We start from the raw sequence: 22,803 nt of genomic DNA, 5'->3' as shown, positions 1-22,803 counted from the left end.
TCCATTAATATATATACACCATATCATCTTTGCATCTCTCTTTTTTTCTGTATATATCTTCTGTATCTCTTTTCAACATATGGAATACTGCTGTAACTATTTAATTTCCTTATCTGCTAATTCTAACATCTGGGTCAGTTCTGGGTCAATTTCAAATGATTGATTTATTACTGTATCTAATTTTCAGATACATTTTACTGCACCTTTGTTGCCTGGTAGTCTTTGATTGAGACACTGTGATTTTTACCTTGTTGGCTCCTGGATATGTTGTATAGCTATAAATCTTGAGCTTTGTTCTGGGATGCAGTTGTTACTTGGAAGCACTTTGATCCTTTTCAGATTTTACTTTTATGATTTGTTAGTTGACTCCAGAGCAGTGTTCAGTCTAGGGCTAATCATTCCTTCTACTGAGGCAAGGTCTTCTGAATAATCTACCCAATGCCCCATGACTATGAATTTTTCTAGTTTTTTTTCTTAATTGAGATATAATTGACATATAACATTGTATTAGTTTTGGGTGTACAACATAATGATTTGATGGATGTATACATTGCAAAATGATTACCATAGTAAGTTTAGTTAACATCCATCACCACACATACTTAGTTTTTTTCTTGTGATGAGAACTTTAAGATTTACTGTCTTAGCAACTCTCAAATACACAGTATAGTATTATTAACAATAGTCACTATGCTGTACATTACACACCCAGGACTTACTCATCTTTTTTTTTTTTTTTTTTAATTCATTTATTTATTTATTTTTGGCAAGGCGGATTCTTAACCACTGTGCCCCCAGAGAAGTCCCAGACTTATTCATCTTATAACTGGAAGTTTGTACCTTCTGACCACCGTCACCCATTTCCCCCACCCCCCACCTTTGGCAACCACTAGTCTGTTTTCTGTATCTATGAGTTTGTTGTTTTGTTTTGTTTTTAGATTCCACATATAAGTGAGATCATACAGTATTTGTCTTTCTCTGTTTTATTTCACTTAGCATAACACCCTCAAGGTCCATCCATGTTATCATAAATGGCAAGATTTCCTTCTTCATATGGCTAAATAATATTCCATTGTGTATGTAGACCATATTTTCTTTATCCATTCATCCATCAGTGGATGCTAGGGCTGCTTCCATGTCTTGGCTGTTGTAAATAATGCTGCAGTGAACATGGGGGTGCACATCTTTTTAAGTTAGTGATTTTGTTTTCTTCGGATAAATACCCAAAAGTGGAATTGCTGGAATGTATGGTAGTTCTCTTTTTAGTTTTTTTGAGGAACCTCCATACTGTTTTCCATAGTGGCTGTACCAGTTTACATTCCCACCAACAGTGCACAAGGGCTCCTTTTTTTCCACATCCTCACAAACACTTGTTATCACTTGTCTTTTTTATATAATAGCCATTCTAACAGCTGTGAGGTGGTATCTCACTGTGGTTTTGATTTGCATTTCCCTGATGATTAGTGATGTTGAACACCTTTTCATGTACCTGTTGGCCATCTGTATGTCTTCTCTGGAAAAATATGTGTTCAGATTCTTTGTTCATTTTTTAATCAGATTGGGTTTTTTCCCCCCTATTGATTTATATGAGTTCTTTATATATTTTTGATATTAACCCCTTATCAGATCTTTGATTTGCAAATATTTTTTCCCATTCCATAGGTTGCCTTTTCATTTTCATTTTGTTTCCTTTGCTCTGCAGAAGATTTTTAGTTTGATGTAGTCCACTTCTTCATTTTTGCTTTTGTTGACTTTGTTTTTGGTGTCAGATCCAAAATATCATCGCCAAGACCAATGTCAAGGAGCTTACCACCTGTGTTTTCTTCTAGGAGTTTATGGTGTCAGGTCTTATGTTCAAGTCTTTAATCCATTTTGAGTTGATTTTGGGGTCTAGTGTAAGATAATGGTCCAGTTTCATTCTTTTGCATGTAGCTGTTCAGTTTTCCCCCCATGATTCATTGAAATTACCATCCCCATTGTAAGTTCTTGGCTCCTTCCTTTGTTGTAAATTAATTGACCATATATGTGTGGATTTATTTCTGGCCTATGACTGAATTTTTCTAGTCCTTTTGATGAAAGCAGATACTGTTGGAGCCCTGTGAGAATGCTGGGCACTATTCCCTCTAATCCTTTCAGATGATTTTTTTCCCCTCTAGTAGTTTCCTCATATACCTATGCTGATTACTACTCTACCGAATACTTGAGGGGGATCCCTTTTTAGATCTCCAGGGTTCTCTTTCTCTGCAGCTCTCTCCTCGCTAGTATTGTTCTGTGAACCATAGCTGCTGCCTTGATCTCCCAGGACTCTCAGCTCCGTCTGTTTAACTCAAGGGGTTTGCTTGGAGAGTCTCAAGACAGTAAGAAGACAGTGATCTCTCAGGGAGGTCTTCTTTGTCCAGGGTCTTTAAATCTGTTGTTTTATGTATTTTGTCTGATTTTGTTGTCGCTTAAAGCAAGAGGGTTAAGCCAGTCCCTGTTACTCTATCTTGACTGAAGCAGAAGTTCCTAGATGTTTGTTTAACTCTAAGAAATTACCAACCAGTTTTCCAAAGTGGTTGTACCATTTTATACTTCTGTTAGCATAATATGGGAGTTCTAATTGCTCCATATGCTCATCTACATTTGGTCATGTTAGTCTTTTTATTTTAGTTATTCTGTTGAGTTTGAAATAGTATCGTCCTGTAATTTTGATTTGTATTTTCTGAGGTAGTCATGTCCCATTTTTAATCTCCTTTAATTAAGAACGGTTCCTTTCATGGCATTCACTCATCCCCCCCACCCCCCGCCACTGGCCAGAGAATCCAGGCCAGTTGTATTGTTCCTTAATTTGGATTTGTCTGATTATTTCCTCATGATTAAGTTCATTAATCATTTTTGTCAAGTATACTACATGGATGTTTTATTTTTCTCAGTGTATTACATCAGAGGGCACATAATATGAATTGGTGCTTATCATTGGTGATGATATGTTTGATTACATGGTTAAGGCAGTGTCTGCTCGATTTCCCTGTTTAGAAGTATCTTTTTCCTTTTATAATTAATAAGCAACCTATGGGGTGATAGTGTAACACTGTGAGAATTCTTTTTCCCCTAGCAATCTTCACTTAGTAGTTTTAGTATTCATTAATTCTTATCTGAATCAGTTCAGTTATTACTATAGTGATGATAAAATGGTAATTTTTTTATTTCTGTCATACTTTATGTATTTATTAGTTGACTTTTTCTCTGAAGAAGACATTTTCCTCCCCCGAACAACAAACTTATTTTATTATCCCATTTGGATTCATTCTGTTTTTAATTTATAAGCTAATTCATAACTTCACTCTTTAAAATGTTCTCAGCTTTGGCCGGTGGCTTCTTTTTTTAAAAATAGATTTTATTTATTTGTTTGTTTGTTTGTTTGTTTGTTTATTGGTTGCATTGGGTCTTCGTTGCTGCACACGGGCTTTCTCTAGTTGCGGCGAGGTGGGGCTACTCTTCGTTGTTTTACGCAGGCTTCTTCTTGCGGTGGCTTCTCTTATTGGGGAGCATGGGCTCTAGGCAAACAGGCTTCAGTAGTTGTGTCACGTGGGCTTCAGTAGTGTGGCTCGCGGGCTCCAGAGCACAGGCTCAGTAGTTGTGGTGCATGGGCCCAGTTGCTCCGCAGCATGTGGGATCTTCCTGGACCAGGGCTTGAACCTGTGTCCCCTGCATTGGCAGGCAGATTCTTAACCGGCCAGTGGCTTCTTCAAGCTGGTTCCTGTTTCCTCCTGACGTGTTTCCTTACTGTTGGCACAGCAAGGTATTCCAGGTTTTCCCTGGATTTGGCCATTTCTTTAAGGAGTCCAGGTTTTCCTTTAGCAGAGAATCTTATTTAAAACAAAAGTCTGAGCACTAGATCATTATTACATATGTATGTCTTGACTTTCCAATTTATGTAGAAGCTTCTAGAGGTTGAAAATACCAACATCTTCTGACTAAAATCCCTGCAGTGCCCTAGCCCTGGCACTACTAGGCCCAAAGAGTATTCCTGTTATGAGGCGTGATTAGGGTGTTCATACATAAGAGAACACATGGTGGCAGTAGAATCAAGATTAGTTTTGTAAAGTAAAGAGCATAAAGCAAGTCAGTTTCCTATTTTTTTTAAATGTTGACATTTACATTTTTTAGCTCGTTTTGGTACGTTGTCTTCTTTCGCTAAAGCCAATTTTATTTTTCCTTGCTTTGATACTATGAGAGTAGGCGTTGTTACCCTGGACGTTAGTTTCGACATCAGGGAAGAGACTAATCAATACCTTAAGCCTAGTGCTTTCACTAACTTTATGTATATGTTTCACTTTTATTTTTATCACTGAGTGTTTTAATGTGCATAGTTTTATTAATAAACCAGCACACCCCAGAGTTTTCCATACTTTGGGTATTTTCTGTGACTAAAGCATTAATTAACCTTTAGAATTTCAGAATATTGACAGCTAGATTTTCTTTTTTAGTCAAGCTCTATAACTCTTTATACTGAAAGAATACAATAATAATTTCATTGAGGTGGAACACAGCTTGTCTTGCCCCCTTTCTTCTCTTCTGTCTCCCTTTTCCTCCTTAACAAACTCCTAGATATCTGCATGGTGTTTGAAGTTTTGGGGCATCATCTGCTCAAGTGGATCATCAAGTCCAATTATCAAGGGCTTCCTTTGCCTTGTGTCAAAAAAATTATTCAACAAGTATGTATCTTAATATTTTCTATGTGGTGGGTTTTTTTTAAGGTTATGCTCCATTTATAGTTATTATAAAATATTGGCTATATTTCTTGTGTTGTGCAGTATATCCTTGTAGCTTATTTATTTTATACATAATAGTTTGTATGTGGTAATTTTTTTAGATTCTTAAAGTGTCAGGAGTTTCCTATTTCCAATAGAATTTTTATTTTTAAAACAAGGTTTTTTTAATTGCTGAAATTATTTATTCAGCCCCTAGGGTTTATTGTGTTTATTCTATTTTTAAATGTTTTAGCATAACCATTTTCCCCCAGGTTCATCTTCTGTAATAATTATTAGATGGGGAGCTGATTTTAGAAATTTGGAGCCCTTATCCAGAAGTTCTGGTTGCGAAAATTGATTATATATTAATAGAAAATTGTCAAATTATTACCGTCTCTTTATATAACATTATTCATGAGCATTTTCTCATATTCTAAATAGCTTTCAATATATAGTGAAGAAGTTTGTCATCAGGAAGGTGGTAATACTTCAGAGGGCAAACAGTTTGTTTAGATAATGTGTTTTGTTGGACAGAGCTCCAAACTGGGAAGCAAGAGACCTCAGTTCTTCATCAACAAGGAAATTTGAATTTAAAGATAGTTAAATCTCTTTCATGACCTACATTTCAGTAGTTAAAGGACAGTGTCAACCGTTTATTCTTCGTCTCTGTAATGTATCAATAAATATCTCCAAATAGAATTAGCTTTGTAAAACTTGGAAGAACTTTTTATTGTAAATAAACTCTTGCTTTCGTTCATAGTTTACAATTAATCTTTCTGGGGAAGTTTGTTGTGCTTTAAAAAAAATGCTTTCTTCTCTGTAGTAGAAAACTACCATATCATTTTTACTTTTTATTTTTTCAAAATGTTGTATTGTGATTTTTTCCTTCTCCAGAAAGACTTGTATTTTGTGTTTGCAAGTCTACTGCTCTATTCCCATTCAGGTGTTACAGGGTCTGGATTATTTACACACCAAGTGCCGTATCATCCATACTGACATTAAACCAGAAAACATCTTGTTGTCAGTGAATGAACAGTACATCCGGAGGCTGGCTGCAGAAGCAACAGAATGGCAGCGATCTGGAGCTCCTCCACCTTCTGGATCTGCAGGTATATTTTCTTTGGGGACTTCACTTTCATTAGAAGTTAAGAGAAGTTCTTGTTTTTATTCTGTTACCTGACAGTTAAGTAAAAGTAAAGCACCACTAATTCATTTAACAGTAAGATACAGTAAGTACTTACATAAATAGTTCCAGCCTTCAAAAGACTTTTTATACTCAGTATTATTCCCGTAGAGGAAGAAGACTGTGCCTTTTAGGTCCAGATATGTTGTGTATTATAAAAGCTGATTCATGTTGTTGTTAAAATGTTTTCTCTTGTGATTTGATGGTCTTTTTTGATGTTCATACATGCTCACCTATGTGAATCAGTGATCCCTGTGCAGGGGCAAGATAACATTGCTAGTAAGAGCTTGGGTTTAAGCACTGGAGTGGACACACCTACTTTGAATCCTTGCTTCATTCATTGAATGACCTTGGGCACATGACTTGACTTCTTTTTTCTCGTGCAGGAGTTACTCGGATTAAATTTCATGTTAAAGCAGTTAGTAGTATGCCACACAGTATTATGCGTTAAATAAATGGTGGCTACTATGATTATAATGATTTTTTTCCATTTGTGGTACAGATTTTAATTTTAGTAGTTTAATTATATTTGAGGAACTCTCTTGATCCTCAAGTTGAAATATCAATTATCCAGAGACTTCCTTTGAAAAAGAAGACCTACAAAGGGGGCAAGGGGCAGTTGTTCAATGGGCATAGAGTTTCATTTTTGCACAATGAAAAAGTTCTAGAAATGTTGCACAACTATGTGAAATTAACACTGCTGAACTGTATGCTTAAGGATGGTTAAGAGGGAAATTGTATATTACAAGTTTCTTACCACAATTAAAAAAAAAATTTTTTTTTTAAGGAAGACTGAAGATTCTATCTCCCACCTAAGCTAAACTAATATCCATAACATGCTATGTAATAAATTACTGTAGCTTTTGATGCTACTCTCCTTTTAAAACTGACAAGTGTCACAGGGAAGAATTAGTCCTGGGTGAGGGTGAGAGGGTTGTTGGCCTATCCTTTTCTGTTTTAAGCAGTACATGGGAATGGGTTTTTAGCAGCATTAATGATGTAAGTCAGAAAGGAGGACTTGGTTCTTTGCATATATTGATGCTATCTGGAGAAGAATTTATTTAAATTTATTTTAAGTTTGTTGACTTTTGTATGCATTGTTTGTTCTTTTTAAAAAAATAATGTTGCTTCTACCAAAATTGCTTAAAAACAGTAGTTCTCTCTACAATATAAACTGTACAAGAAAGACTTCATTCTGGTAGGGTGTCTTTTTTTTTTTTTTTTTTTTGCGGTATGTGGGCCTCGCGCTGTTGTGGCCTCTCCCGTTGTGGAGCACAGGCTCTGGACGCACAGGCTCAACGGCCATGGCTCACGGGCCCAGCCGCTCCACGGCACGTGGGATCCTCCCGGACCGGGGCACGAACCCGCGTCCCCTGCATCGGCAGGCGGGCTCTCAACCACTGCGCCACCAGGGAAGCCCTGGTAGGGTGTCTTAGTTTATATTGCTTGCTGAATGCCAGGATTCTTACTTGGTTTTCTTTTCTTTTCAGTCAGTACTGCACCCCAGCCTAAACCAGTAAGTATAGTGTTTCTATATTTAATTCTGATCTATGGGCAATGGGCAGGGATTCTTCTGTTATGGATCACAGTTTATTTAGAGTTTGGAAACCAGAAAAAAAATATATTCCTGTGCTTCTGTAATTTTCTCCAATAAATTCCTGTGCATCTTCAGCAAGTTTGTACTGGTGAGGTTTCCATAAATTTGAGCATGAGAGTGGACCAGCCCCACAGACTGTTCAGAGTTCCAAGATTTGTTGTTAATTTTGTTTTAATTTGGTTTCTTAAGAGTATCTGCATTTTTTTAATTAATGAAAAGCTTAAGTGCTATGTTACGACAAGAGTGGAATTTAATTAGGAAGTAATTAAAATTAACAGTTCTCTCCAACTGGGGATAATGGATTAGCCACCTGAAGGCTTTATCTCTTTGTAATCTCCGCCCAGGCTGACAAAATGTCAAAGAATAAGAAGAAGAAATTGAAGAAGAAGCAGAAGCGCCAGGCAGAATTACTAGAGAAGCGAATGCAGGAAATTGAGGAAATGGAGAAAGAGTCGGGCCCTGGGCAAAAAAGACCAAACAAGCAAGAAGAATCAGAGAGTCCTGTTGAAAGACCCTTGAAAGAGAACCCACCTAATAAAATGACCCAAGAAAAACTTGGTATAAATAGAGCATCACAAAAATTTCTTTATAGCAAACTTTAACATTAATTTATCATTGTTTTATAATATAGTGGTTTCATGCGTATACAACATCTCTGGGGGTGTCGTTATACAGTAAGAATACAGAATTTGTCATAAATGTTAGGTAGGTAATATTCAAATGTAATTTCTAACTTTTCTCAGGAAATGCAACGTAGACCTCATTTAACAATTGGGTAAGAATAAGAAGATCTTTGTCCTTTCATAAATAGATTTTAGATGTGCAGTCATGTTTTTATGTCACCCTGTATAAGTTCTAGAAAACGTTTTAATCTTGTGGAGAGATTTTTTTTGTTCTTTCACGCATATGCATACACGTACATCCTTTTTGTCTTTGTTCCTTAGAAGAGTCAAGTACCATTCACCAGGATCAGACACTTACGGAACATGGTGTAGAGGGTGGTGCAGCAGAAATAAATTGCAATGGAGTAATTGAAGTCGTTAATTATACTGAGAACAATAATAAAGAAACATTGAGGCTTAAACAGGATCTACATAATGCTAATGACTGTGATGTCCAAAATTTGAAGCAGGAACCTAGTTTTCTAAGTTCCCAAAATGGAGACAGCAGCACATCTCAAGAAACAGACTCCTGTACACTTGTAACCTCTGAGGTGTCAGATACCATGATGTGCCAGTCTTCATCAAATGTAGACCGGTCATTCAGTGAACAGGACATTAGCCAACTTCAAGAAAGCATTCGAGCAGAGATACCCTGTGAAGATGAGCAAGAGCAAGAACATAATGGACCACTAGACAACAAAGGTACTTCCCCAGTACTCCTTCCCTGCATAACATGTCCATGAATTTCTAATAAGTCAGACAGACAAAGACAAATAATGTATGTTATCACTTATCTGTGGAACCTAAAAAATAAAACAGATGAATTCAGCAAAACAGAAACAGACTCACAGGTATAGAGAATGATAGGTGGTTACCAGTGTGGAGAGGGAGGAGGGGAAAGGAGAGGTGGGAGTAGGGGATTGAGAGGAACAAGCTACCATATATAATAAAATAGATGGGCTACAGGGATATATTGTACAGCACAGGGAAATATAGCATTACTTTGTGGTGACTTTAAATGGAGTATAATCTATAAAAATGCTGAGTTGCTATGTTTTATACCTGAAACTAGTATGTTGTAAATCAGCTATACAATTTTTTTAAATTCACCACATAGAAAAAATTTTTTCATGAATTTCTAAACTAAAAGTACCATTGTTGTTATAAATGTAGCTTTACAGCAGGTGTCCAAGTTACCTTCAGTGTGTAAATGTGTAGCTCAGTTTGATTTTTATTGGTTAAACAGTGAATATACAGCATTTTACTTATTGCTGTGAAGGCAGAGGTTTTAATTCTGGGAAGTCAAGGTGTTGCTTTACTTGGTTTATTTTAGAAAATTTATTGTAAGCTGCCAGCTGGGGACCTGGGTGAATTACTTCGTAGAGTTTCATTAACCTTTGGATATTTCTGTGTTCATTGAACAGTCTTATTGATGATACCTGTTGTCTATAGGAAAATCCACTGCTGGAAATTTTCTTGTTAATCCCCTTGAGCCAAAAAATGCAGAAAAGCTCCAAGTGAAGATTGCTGATCTTGGAAATGCCTGTTGGGTGGTAAGTTAAACTTGTCTCAGTCTTTTGAAGTGACTGGGGATAAATGAGAACTTGGACTTAGTTATGCTAAAAGAAGAAAACATCTGCAGTTCTATACCCAAATTGCCAGTTAACATTTTAGTGAACTTTTTTTTACTTTTTCTTTTAACCATTTACATGAGTAGAGAGAATGGTATGATCCTGCCCCTATTCCAGGTACCTGTCACCCAGATTCAGTAATGTCAACTCCTGGCCAGTTTTGTTTTATCTATATCCTCATTGACTTTCATACTCTCAATACCCACGTTCATACTTTCCCCCTATTTTTAAAATCAGTGTCTAACTTATTAATTGTAACCTTTTAATTCATTTAATATATTTCGAACACTTTTGTCAACCAGAAATTTACGTCAAATTCAGTTGGTTATGTGGTATTTGCCAGTATACTATAACCTTTACATAGTCTTGACAGTTCTTTGTGATGAACATCTTTGCTCATGAGTCTTTTGAAGTTGACCTTAGGACATGTCCTAGACATGAAATTACTAAGTCAGAAGTTGGGTACTTTTTTTAAAGGAGGTTTTTGACGTATAGTGTCATATTAATACTGTTGTTTACCTAGTTAAGAATGCTTTTTGTGTTATTTTTAATGAATATCTTTTAAAAATCTACAATAGAATGATTTGCACATAAATGATACTATTCAAAGAGCTATATGCTTTGTAAACAGGGATATTAGAGACTGTTTGAGGCAAAATCCACTTTAATAGGTCTTAGGTTTACTTTTGTACTTCAAATTCCCCATTCCACATGACATCCTATATCTAGTGGTTCATAACCTAGAAGGATCCCACTTTCAATATCGATTCTAGAATATTGTGATAACTTTGTGGAAAAAATGAAGTCAGTGCTTAACGCTGACTGATAGAAATGTAGAAAAGCTTTTCAAGGAATTAGAATTATTTCACCACGCCACCAGACAGTCCAGGCCACCATGTATTTTCACCTGGGTGACTAATTAGCCTCCTCACTTCTCTCTTCTGTTGTCCTTCCCTCTTACTGACTGTTCTCAACATAGCTCTCAGAGTGATCCTTTTAAATGCAAGTCACGTCAGATATTCTCGAAACCTTGTGGTGGCTTCCTTCAGAATGAGTACCAAAGTCCCTACCATGGCCCACACACCAACAAGCAAAAAACACTTACTATTTCTTCTGCCTGGAATTCTCTTCCCAGATAATATGTATAATTCACTCCTTCATTTTCTTCACGTTCCTATTGAGATGTCATCTTAACCAGGGAGATCTTCCCCTGAACACCTAACATACAGTAATTAGCAAACCACCACTCTTTACACCCATTTTCTTTTTCTTCCTCTCCTCCCTCAGTTTTTTTTTCTCCACAGCACTTAACCCAATCTGATACTAGATATTTGTTTGTTTAATATCCCTCTCGCTATAATGTATGTCCCATCACAGCAGAGATTTTTTTCATTCACTGCTATATCTATGGTACTTAGAACAGTGCCTGATACATAGGAGGTGCTCATTAAATATTTAAGTAAAACAATTATAGAGGAAAATATTGACTCTGTAACAAATATCACATGGTATAAACTTCAGATGTTTGTCAGTTTTCTGCTCACATCATGTTTCAAGCTCCTTTGCCTTTGTGTTTGGAACACCTTCCTTCATGCCTGCGTTATACATTTGGCATACTCTGCTTTATTTGGGTGCAGTCTTTCCTGTCATTTTTACTACAACAGAATTAATCTCTCTCTCTTCAACTATTATATATATTTTTTAATGTGTCTCTATGCTAAAATGACTTTACATTCTTCTCATCCATTTATTCATTCACCAAATATATGGGCACATATTCTGACCTGGGCACTAAGACAGTGGTGAACTGGACATGGGTGCCTTGTCCTGCTGGATCCTGGTCTAATCTCACATCTTGTTGGTCTCTTAAGCACAGCAGCGTGTGGTATTTGGTAATGGAATTTTACATGATTTTCAAAGAGCTTGGTTTTTTAAAATATTATACTTTGGCTCATCAGTTATGCACATGCATATATAGTTTAGGGACACTTACATAGATTTTGATTCAAAAATCTGTCCCCCCTCCCTTTGCCAATTTGTCACTCCCCATGTGAGGGTATTTACCTTCGCCTTGCTAATAAATAACTTGGGTATATTGCTTCCAATTCTTGTTTTCAGTTTTAGGTATTTCTGCCTCCTGGAAAGTAGGACTTATCTACCACTACAACCATCCCCTATCTTGTCAATTTAATATGACTTTTGGCTAAATGACTCCATGTTTACATTATTAGGACTCTAATGCTGTCTTCAGCTGAACTAAGCATATATTGTGGTATGATTCCTTTTCCCTTTCTGCCTAACACTGTGTTTCATTTGCTTAGTTGTCTCTGTATTACTTATCACTTAATTCCACCCCACACTTTGATCCAGTGCTATGATTACACTTTAATACACATGGATACCTTGGGTATTGTTTCAACTTTCTCTTCCTAAAGAACTCTATCCTGGAACCTGTGCTCTGCTAATTTGTGTTCATCTCTTGGGTTGCCCTGTAGGCTTGCTGCATCACTGCCATTTGGGATTTCCTTTCATAAACGTCCTGGAGATTATTTTTATATCCCGTTTCTTGTCTCTCTGATCTTCTTTCTTGGTTTACTCCATCACGGTTTTTGTTTGTTTTTGTTTGTTTGTTTGTTTTAACATCTTTATTGGAGTATAACTGCTTTACAATGGTGTATTAGTTTCTGCTTTATATCAAAGTGAATCAGCTATACCTATACATATATCCCCATATCTCCTCCCTATTTTGTTTGTTTGTTTGAAGTATATACAACTTTTAGTAGCTTCCTCAGAAAGGGTGTGTGTGATTGAGGGAGTGGGCATCCTTGTATGTCTAATAATGTCTTTATTCTGTTTTTACACTCAATTGGCTGCATGTAAAATTCTAGGTTGAAAATCATTTTCCCTCAGAATGTTTGTCATTGCTCCATTGTTTTCTAGTTTTCCGTCTTATTGCTGCTAAAAGACCAAAGTCATTCTGATTCTTGGACCTTTGTATGAAGCCTTTTTCCCTGTGAAAGTCTGTAGGATCATTTCACAGCAATGTGCCTCATGAGGTCTGTTTTCATCGATTAGCTAAGGGACCCAGTGTGCACTTTCAGTATTGACACTCTGATTCTTTGGTTTTGATTCTTTCTTGATTTTTTTCTTTTTTTTAATTCTCTAGCTCTGAAATCTCATTATTCAAATGTTAGATTTATGCAGGTTCTCTCATTTTCTTACCTTTCTCTCCTATTTTCTAGTATTTTTCTTTTTGCTTATTTTCTGGGCGATTTCTCAGCTTGTTCTTTTAAGCCTTATTTTTTCTTATTTCTCCTATTATATCCTTACTTTCCAAGAGTTCTTTGGTTCCCTGATTATCTCTGAGAGGATATTGATTATTTTTTCATTTTTGACACTTTCTTCTTTTTTTTTTAAATATTCATTTTATCAACCTGTAATTCACAAGTGTCTGATTTTTTTTTTTTTTTTGTCTGCATTGGGTCTTCGTTGCTGCATGCGGGCTTTCTCTAGTTGCGGTAAGCAGGGGCTACTCTTTGTTGCAGTGCGGTGGCTTCTCTTGTTGCAGAGCACAGGCTCTAGGCACGTGGGCTTCAGTAGTTGCGGCACGTGGGCTCAATAGTTGTGGCTCACAGGCTTTATAGCACAGGCTCAGTAGTTGTGGCGCACAGGCTTAGTTGCTCCATGGCATGTGGGATCTTCCCGGACCAGGGATCAAACCCTTGTCGCCTGCATTGGCAAGTGGATTCTTAACCACTGCGCCACCAGGGAAGTCCTCTTCTTCTTTACATAGTGTCTCTTGCCTTCTTTTTTCAGGATCATTAAACAAAAAACTGACCATATGAATGGAGTGCCAGAAAGCTGTTTGGAAGCTTTGTGCCTGGGTGGGTCTTGTTGACTGTCATTCACTATAAAATGATTTGTCTGAGCTATTTCATTTCATCCTCAGACGTCAGGGTCTTGGGTTGGTCATACTTCCTGCAGAAAACTTACAGTCTTCCTCAGATCTCTTACCCGGGGAGTGAATGCCTGGCTGCTAGTGTTTTGGAAACTGAGTTAAGCAAGAAAACTGGGGTTCAACATGCAAGTACATATAGTCACTTAATTTCCCTGTTTTCAGAATAGTACTCTCCCCTCAACCATGCCGGGCATCCTCCAGAAACTGTTTTACCCACTCCAGAGAAAACCTCTAAGTGTCTGTCAGGCCAGGGAAAGGCTGTTATACTGCATCATGCCCTGTGTTCTGGAGCTCTGTTTCTTTAAAAGATATTCTAAAGCAGTATTCCTTTGTTGAATCCCACCCTCCCCGCTACTTCCAGAGATACCTGATACCACCGAATCCTGAGCCTTGGGAGGACTACTGTGGAATACTTCACACTGCTTCTCCGCTTTCACCAGTGTCTTATTATTCAGCTTTCTTGGATCCATTAAGACACTTGCCAGTGATCTCTCTGCTTTCCACCTTCTAAATAGTATTGCTCTGACTTCTTTGCCTTCTCTGTCTTTGTCAGTTTATGCTTTAAAAATTAACACTGGATTCGCTACAAAAGTGGAGTTTCAGGAGTGAGTGGATGTGTATGTTTCCAATCCACCTTCTTCACTTTTGCTGATTCTTGACCTCATTTATCATTTACAGTGTATTTGTAAGGCAGTAGTGAGGCATGATGAGTAAAGACAACTCCCTTGAACAGCATGTTCATTTTTCTAACTGTATCACCTGTAGTACAGTTCCATTTCAAACTCAGTATCTGAACCCATTGTTTTCCTGTAAAACCACTTCCCTCTCTAAGTCTCTCCATCCGTGTTTTTGTCGACAGCCTCTACCATAAAGTTCTTTTTGACTCTTCCTCCTGTCTCCCACTTGAATTGAATTTTTAAATTGTGCTCATTCTTTCTGTGAATGTCCTTGGTTTTAACTCTTCCTTCTCCTATTTCCACAGCCATTGTTCAGATGTTCATTACTAAGCCTAAATCTGACCACAAACCAGAAGATTACTGGAATGGTGTTCTCAGGTCCTATCAGTCTTCTTACAGTACACTGTCCTATTTACTAACGTGCAGTGGTGTTCTCTTGTCTGCCAAATGAAATCGAAACTCTTCAACCTAGGAGTTAGCTATGTTTGGCTTTAGCAGATGTCTTTCTGTGCCTTTATTTATGATGTTCCCTCCACCTGAAGTACTTTTTGCTCTTTTGCAAACTTAGTCCAGTACCCTGTGGAGCTCTGGTCAATGCTGGTTTTTCTACCTGAAGCTTTCTCTGCCTAATTTCTCCTGTTCACAAATGCTGTTCCTTGTTTTTTTTGTTGCTGTGGTTGTGGTTGTTGTTTTAGTTTTAATAGGATTAGAAAATCATCTTTCACACTACATGGGTTTTTTTATTTATTTATTTATTTTTTTGCGGTACGCGGGCCTCTCACTGTTGTGGCCTCTCCCGTTGCGGAGCACAGGCTCCGGACGCGCAGGCTCAGAGGCCATGACTCACGGGCCCAGCTGCTCCACGACATGTGGGATCTTCCTGGACCGGGGCACGAACCCGTGTCCCCTGCATCGGCAGGTGGACTCTTAACCACTGCGCCACCAGGGAAGCCCTACATGTTTTAATATTATCTGAATTTTGTTTCCTGTGTATGACACATTTGAAGCTTCTTTTTTCTGTATTATTTTTTATTATGGAAAATTTCAAACCTATACAAAAGTAGAGAGTAGAATGAACTCCCCTGCCATTATACTAGTGTCACCCAGCAATTATCAACTCATTGCCTGTTTTTCACCTATATCCCCACCCTGACACCCACTCCAGATCATTTTGAAGTATATCCCAGGCATCTTATTTTCATTTGTAAATACGGCTTTCTAAAAAATGATTCTTTTAGGTAACCATGACACTATTGTTAACACCTAAAAAGGTTGACAGTTCACTAATATCAAATATTCAGTCAGTTTTGCCAGTTATCTCATAAACATTCTTCTAATTTTGTTTGTTTAGAACAAGATCCAAATAAAATCCATGCATGCCAGACTGGGTACTGTGTCTCTTAAGTTGCTTTTATATGGAGGTTTTCTCTTTCTTTCCCAGACATGTGTTAAAGAAACGTTTTGCTGATTGCATCCCCATGGTGCTTAACATGGTCTCTGTTTCCCCAAGATTCATGTTTGATATTTTTGGAGGAGTGAGGGAGGCAAAAGAGAATGAGGGCAAGAAGTCTTTATAGGTGGTGTTTATAAGGTTCTTAAAACTTGAAACTTACATCTTTTATTTTCCTATAATGAGCACACAGCAAGAAGAGTTTGATTTGTATTATTTATTTGTATTATTTATTTGTTGAAATGCAAGTTATTAATTTTAGACAAGTGAACAACTTAATTTTTGTTTGGGGTAATAGGTTTCCATTTCTTAGAAAGCGATTGTTATTCCCTAACCTGTGTATCTGTATTAAGTTCAGACTCGTGTTTAGAGAAATAATTTGGAGTAGACAGCATATAAAGAAAAGTGCTGTTTGGAGCTATTAACATCTAAATGATACTTAAGAAGTTAGCCACATGGGAACTTTGGTTTGGGGAAAGCTTCGGTGAACTTATTTTAATCTCCATTATTAAGCAATCATGACTTATTACTTTTTAGAATAAAGGAATTTTTAAATACTGTTTCTTTCTTCATTTACTCAGCACAAACATTTCACTGAAGATATTCAAACAAGGCAGTATCGCTCCTTGGAAGTTCTGATAGGATCTGGCTATAATACCCCTGCTGACATTTGGAGCACAGCGTGCATGGTAATGTTCTTCCCATTGACTTTAACTTGTTATGTGGTAATTTGCTAATTTCAGTAGACCAGCGGATTAATGAACAGAAAAGGATTTTTTTTCTGACTCATCACTGGCACTCTGAATCCTGTGTCTGGAGAGGTCTGAATTTAAAAGCTTAGTTACAAACATCTGACATTCCGTTCGGTTCCTGCCAAATTCCTGTTAGGTGAAGGAACCAAATGTTTCCTACTACAGATTGGGGTTGCGGGGCGGCTAAAAACAACTGCTCAGACGCGATGCTGCTTTTGATGAGGAGAGGTTACCCTTACCCTCTCAGCTCTGATCTATTTTCAGATTAGGGGAAACCCTGGAAACTGCTTCATTCTGTACAGTTTAGCAGTCACTCAGCCATCTTTGCACCTCACAGGATATGAAACTCAGTCATCCATGGATTCATAAGTTGCTGCTTTGTCCTTGTCAGGCAACTACTCAAGTAGTCAGACTTAGTTGATATTAAATGACTTCCCACAGATAGCCTCATGTTGGAACATATTATATTGTTTCCTAAAGTGGAGTGTACTCTTCAATTTGTAATTGTGGATTTACTTTTTTCTCTTCCACTCATTGTAAGTACTGGCAGGAACCATGTCTATAATGTATAGCTAAGTGTCTGGTGCAGGGCCTGGGACATTTTGAGTGGGTACAGTGCACTGCTAATGCTAACTTCCCAGAGTTATCACAGGCTTCACAGATTAAAGGCATAGTTTTCCACAAGACTACCCTCACTTCAGACACCAGCTTCAAGCTCTGGGGTCCACAGGCCACCTGCACCTCCTGACCATCTGGCTACAAATTGGGAGTTTCCATTGTCCTTTCAGATTCAGTAGTTTGCTAGAATGACTCACACAACTCAGGGAAGTGCTAAAATATTACAGTTTTGATATAAAGGTTACAAATCAGGACCAGCCAAATGAAGACACGCATACAGTGAGGTCTGAGAGGGTACCAAAGGTGAAGCTTCTGTGTCCTTAGGACACATCAGTTTCCTGGCACGTCAGTGTATATCACCAACCAGGGAAGTTCACCCAAGCTTTAGGTGCCCAAAGTTTTTACTGGGATTTCGTTACTCAGGCATGATTTATTCAATCATTGGTCATGTGGTTGAACTCAGTCTCCAGCCCCCTTCCCTTCCCGAGAGGTTGGGAGGTCAGTTTTGACAACACTCAGCCCAAAGCCTCAACCCTCTAATTGTACAGTTGGTCTTGTCCAACTTGGTGGCATATCCAGCCCCCCTCTTGAAACTGTGTCTAGGGGCCCACGGTGAGTCACCTCATCAGTATAAACTTAAGTGTGGTCCGAAGGGGCCCACCATGAATAACAAAAGGCGCGTTTATCACTTGGAAAGCCCAAGAGTTGAGAGGCTTCCTCCCAGGAAACAGGAACAAGATCAAACAAATTCTTTAGTATACAATAGTACTTAATAAATATTTATGGGCCATCAAATGAGTGAACTAAATCAGAAACATATTAAACTGTCATTTCAATTAACATTTAGTATTTATAGTCAACTTTGGGGAAAACTTAAAAGAGAAAGGACAGACTAGAAGCCCCAACCTGTTTTGTGTCATAGATTTCTTTGACGCCCACATTCCTGAAAACCTTTGTCTTCCAAAGATAATAAAGCTTAAACCATGTTGTTAAATATGGCATGACCTTCTAAATTATTTTGTTATGGCATGTCTGTGGTCTTTTAAGGGGGAGGGCTGTCTAAATTGAAGATGATTTGGTATTGTGTGCACAAGATGAAAGAACATTGGAAGAAAATCTTCTTTCTTGCCATACTTTAAAGCTTTGTGTTGAGGAATTTGACTTGGATTGAGTTGGTAGAGGAAATAATTGATAGAGATGCCGCCATACAAAATACAGCTAGTTTGTAGGTGGCATCTGATTTATTATGATGTGGTTCTTAGTAGTGGGTTAATTGAGGGCAGTAGGTCCTGCTTGCTATGTAACATAGTATGTACAGTGTCAGGCTTAAGAAGGCAAAAAGGCAAAAAAGATGAAAGGGGGGTGGATTAACCTTGGCCCCTCTTTGGACCAGCTCATGTGCAGGAATTTTCTTGACCAAAGGAGGGAAAGCACTTACCTGACTTGAGACAATATCATGAAAACTTGAGCCCCATTTGTTCCCCCAAATTTCTCTCATTTTGCTAATAGATGTAGAAAAAGTGCTTTAAATTTCACCATACTCAGAGAATAAAAATAAATCTTGGAATATCAGAAGTGCCTGGAGAGATGGATCATCCTTCATCTAGTACAATTAATTGATGGAAAGATTGGGACCCTTTCTGAGGTAAAAAGGCAAGTTGTGAGACTGCCTGTCACTTCAGTGATTGAGACTACAAAGTTAGAAGGACAGTTTTAAGAAGGGAATGCTCTGTGAAGAACATTAAGAATTAATAAAGAATAGATGTTTTAAACTTCTCCAAACATTCTATGGATTTTGACAAGTTTGTAATGACGTGTATCTACTATTATAGTATCATACAGCATAGTTTCACTGCCCGAAGAATCCTCTGTGCTCTGTCTCTTCATCCATCTGCACCCCCTGCCAACCCCTGGCCACCACTGATGTTTTTATTATCTCTATAGTTTTGCCTTTTCCAGAATGTCATAATTGGAATCATACGGTATAATTCAGGTTACCTTTTTTTCACTTTATAATATCATTTACAGTTCCTCCCTGTCTTTTCATGACTTGATAGCTCATTCCTTTTTGTCACTGAATAATATTCCATTATCTGGATGTACCAGCACACTGGATTTATTATACTTTCCCTGATTTTGCCTCTGTCTGTTAGCATGACCCTGACTGACGTAAAATAGGCCCTTTGGTCAGTATGAGACAAGCACAGGAGTGGGCACCAGGAGCCGTGGATTCTAGGATGGACTTGGCCTTTCTGTTCTGGTCAGTTTTCTCATCTGTAAAGGAAAGATGTTCAACTAGGTGTTTTGTAATCTAGAGTTTCTACTAGTTTTCATTTCTGATGTTGTGATCTTTCGGTTTGGTTTTGTTTTTTACTGTTATCTTATTTATAAAATTGTAACTACTAGCAACTACCTTATGTTCCAAAAATAAAGTTCTTTTAGAGAACTTTAGGTAACTAGTTATAAGTATCTAGGTGGAAAATTTTAGATATTTTAAACTTCTAGAAAACTATCTACTTTTTTTTTTTTTAGCTTTAATATCTTCACTGAATCCCCCACTATGAGATGGAAAAATTAAAGTACTGGTTTCAGAAGAGACTGACAAACTTTGATGAATAAGAATCACAAATTGTTTCTGTTCTGCTTTGAGACCGTAAACCTCAGGATAATTAGAGGGTGAAACAGGTATCTGTTCTATCAGTGTAGTTCAGTTTCATAACAAACTGCTAGCATGTAAAACAAGCTATGCCTAGCAAGAAGCCACAGCATCTCTGACATTTTAGAGACAATCCTGAAACTTCTGCTTCTGTGGCCTTGCTCTGGGCAGTGGTACAGCCCAGGTTATACATTTTTTGAGAAAGACTATTCTATCGTAACACTGGCAAACCACCAAGACCTAGACATGGGTCTGAATTGAGAATGTGCCCCAACTAAATCCACTCCACAGTTCTTGAGATTGTCTGGGCTACTTAGTACCATTGAGTCAACCAAAACTGACCCATGGCTAGCAGTTGACTTATAACTGTACTTTTTATATCAATAAGGTCCTTTTTAAAACTGCTGTTAAATTACTTGGTTTATTTTTAGTCAGTGAAAAATTAATATAACGCCATCACTCACATGCTGTCCTTCTGTACTGGTTGACACTTATTCCTGAGGAAATCACTTTTTCAGTCCCTCTCAAACACTGTTTACAAGACGTTTTCTTGTTATAGGGGACATGTGCCTTTTCCTGGTTGGTGAATACTAACCTGCTGGTCAATATGAGTAGCTCCTGACTCCATTTATACTTAATCTTTTTCTGATTTTCTGTTGACCTAGGAATTGGGAACTCTCTATCTGGGACAGTGCTTTCCAAAGCAAAACTTTAAAAATGTACTTTTTACCAAACACTGAAGAGTCATAGGTAGAAAAATGTCTGAATTTTTATTGGTTTTGATTTTAGATACAGAATCTTAATTTCTAGCCATGTGAAGTTATAAGTTATTCATGTTTATCTCATGAATAATTTAATAACTTAGAATCACCTTAAATATGCCCCTCTCTGAGCAAAAAGAGAAACTTAAGAGAGCTGAATTACTGATTGAAGGATTGGGGTGTACAGGGCTTGGAATAATCCACATATTGATATTAACTGAGTTTTTGCAGTTTTCCTGCTCCATTTTATTAAGGTACAGGTGTGAAAGGAAAGCTTTTTAGGAATAATCTTAGAGAATTTTTAAAATAATCATTTGCAGGTTTTCCAAGAAGAAAAAATTACTTAAAATTGAGCCAAATAGCAGTAAACTTCCCAAACGTCTTTTTTTTTATGCTTTCATAAGCTTTCCTCTTTTTCTTAGGCCTTTGAACTGGCCACAGGCGACTATTTATTTGAACCTCATTCAGGGGAAGAGTACACTCGAGATGAAGGTAAGTCCCCTCAACCAAGGATGTCTGTGCACGGTGGCTAATGTAATTTGCTAGTACTGAAGAGCCTTAGTCTTCTTAGTGTGCTAAGTATATGTAAGTCCCAGAAAAGATAGAAATATAAGATATTTTATATTAAGTATACTAGATATTTTATAATAGATATTAAAGAATTCTATATAAGGATTAGAGAAAAGGCCACAATTGGTTAAACTAAAGCTTGTATTGGGTTGGCCAAAAAGTGCCTTCAGCTTTTAAGTAAAAATAAAAGACACATTTTTCATTTTCACCAAGAACTTTATTGAACAACATACTCACCCTTTTGTTCCACTACCTTCTGCCATTTTTCAGGCAACTTCATAATTCCATTTCCCCAAAACTTTTATCTTTTTGAGCAAAGAACTGTTCCAGGTGTCTTCCAGGGGATTGAAATTTTTTCCATTAGGAGAATTTTGTAAAGATTGAAATAAATGGAAATCTGAAGGTTCAATGTCTGGTGAATACGGCAGTTGAATCAGAACTTCCCAGCCAAGCTGTAACAGTTTTTGCCTGGTCATCAGAGAAACATGTGGTCTTGCGTTATCTTGATGGAAGATTATACATTTTCCATTGACTAATTCTGGATGCTTTTCGTCGAGTGCTCCTTTCAGTTGGTCTAATTGGGAGCAGTACTTGTTGAAATTAATCGTTTGGTTTTCTGGAAGGAGCTCATAATAGAGGACACCCTTCCAATCCCACCTGTGTACACAACATCACCTTCTTTGGATGAAGACCAGCCTTTGGTGTGATTGGTGGTGGTTCATTTCACTTGCCCCTCGATCTCTTCTGTTCCACATTATTGTACAGTATCCACTTTTCATCGCCCGTCACAATTTGTTTTAAAAACGAAGCATTTTCATTACATTTAAGTAGAAAATCGCATGCAGAAATACGGTCAAGAAGGTTTTTTCGCTTAACTTACATGGAACCCAAACATCAAAGCGATTAACATAACCTAGCTGGTGCAAATGATTTTCAGCACTTGATTTGGATATTTTGAGTATGTCAACTGTCTCCTGCGTGGTATAACGTTGATTGTTCTCAGTGTTTCGATTGATCGTTATCAACTTCAACTGGTCTACCCGACCATGGAGCATCATCCAGCGAGAAATCTCCAACATGAAACTTCGCAAACCACTTGTTTTTATTTTTTTTTATTTTTTATTTTTGCGGTACGCAGGCCTCTCAGCGTTGTGGCCTCTCCTGTTGCGGAGCACAGGGTCTGGACGCGCAGGCTCAGTGGCCATGGCTCATGGGCCCAGCCGCTCTGCAGCATGTGGGATCTTCCCAGACCGGGACACGAACCCGTGTCCCCTGCATCGGCAGGCAGACTCTCAACCGCCACCAGGGAAGCCCCGCAAACCACTTTTGACACATTCAGTCAGTCGGTCACAGTACCTTCTGCATACACTGCACAAATCTTTTTTTGCATTCCAGTTGCGTTTTTACCTTTCTTGAAATAATAAAACATAATATGCCAAAAATGTTGCTTTTTTCACAAAAATTCACCAATTTTGATGTCTTTTTTTTTAAATGCACACTAATAAGACAAGCTGTCACATACAGTCTAACAAAATTGTTTCGAATGAAGTTAAAG

General features: G+C 37.7%; 1 protein-coding gene across 1 annotated transcript in view; it reads left to right on the top strand.

The window, feature by feature from the left end:
* SRPK1 (SRSF protein kinase 1) overlaps nt 1–22,803 on the top strand; it is a gene marked incomplete at its 3' end in the record, with an annotated part of 33,431 nt that overhangs the window by 5,695 nt on the left and 4,933 nt on the right. Inside the window, exons 3-10 of the mRNA XM_079712634.1 lie at nt 4,591–4,697; nt 5,677–5,842; nt 7,407–7,432; nt 7,858–8,071; nt 8,458–8,877; nt 9,628–9,728; nt 16,473–16,580; nt 21,101–21,170. Of these exons, the coding sequence (XP_079568760.1) occupies nt 4,591–4,697; nt 5,677–5,842; nt 7,407–7,432; nt 7,858–8,071; nt 8,458–8,877; nt 9,628–9,728; nt 16,473–16,580; nt 21,101–21,170 (1,212 nt within the window). The remainder of the gene's footprint in view (nt 1–4,590; nt 4,698–5,676; nt 5,843–7,406; nt 7,433–7,857; nt 8,072–8,457; nt 8,878–9,627; nt 9,729–16,472; nt 16,581–21,100; nt 21,171–22,803) is intronic.

Source organism: Hyperoodon ampullatus (assembly GCF_949752795.1).
Source record: "Hyperoodon ampullatus genome assembly, chromosome: 10".
NCBI lineage: Eukaryota > Metazoa > Chordata > Mammalia > Artiodactyla > Ziphiidae > Hyperoodon > Hyperoodon ampullatus.
This window is presented reverse-complemented; position numbering and strand designations above follow the sequence as displayed.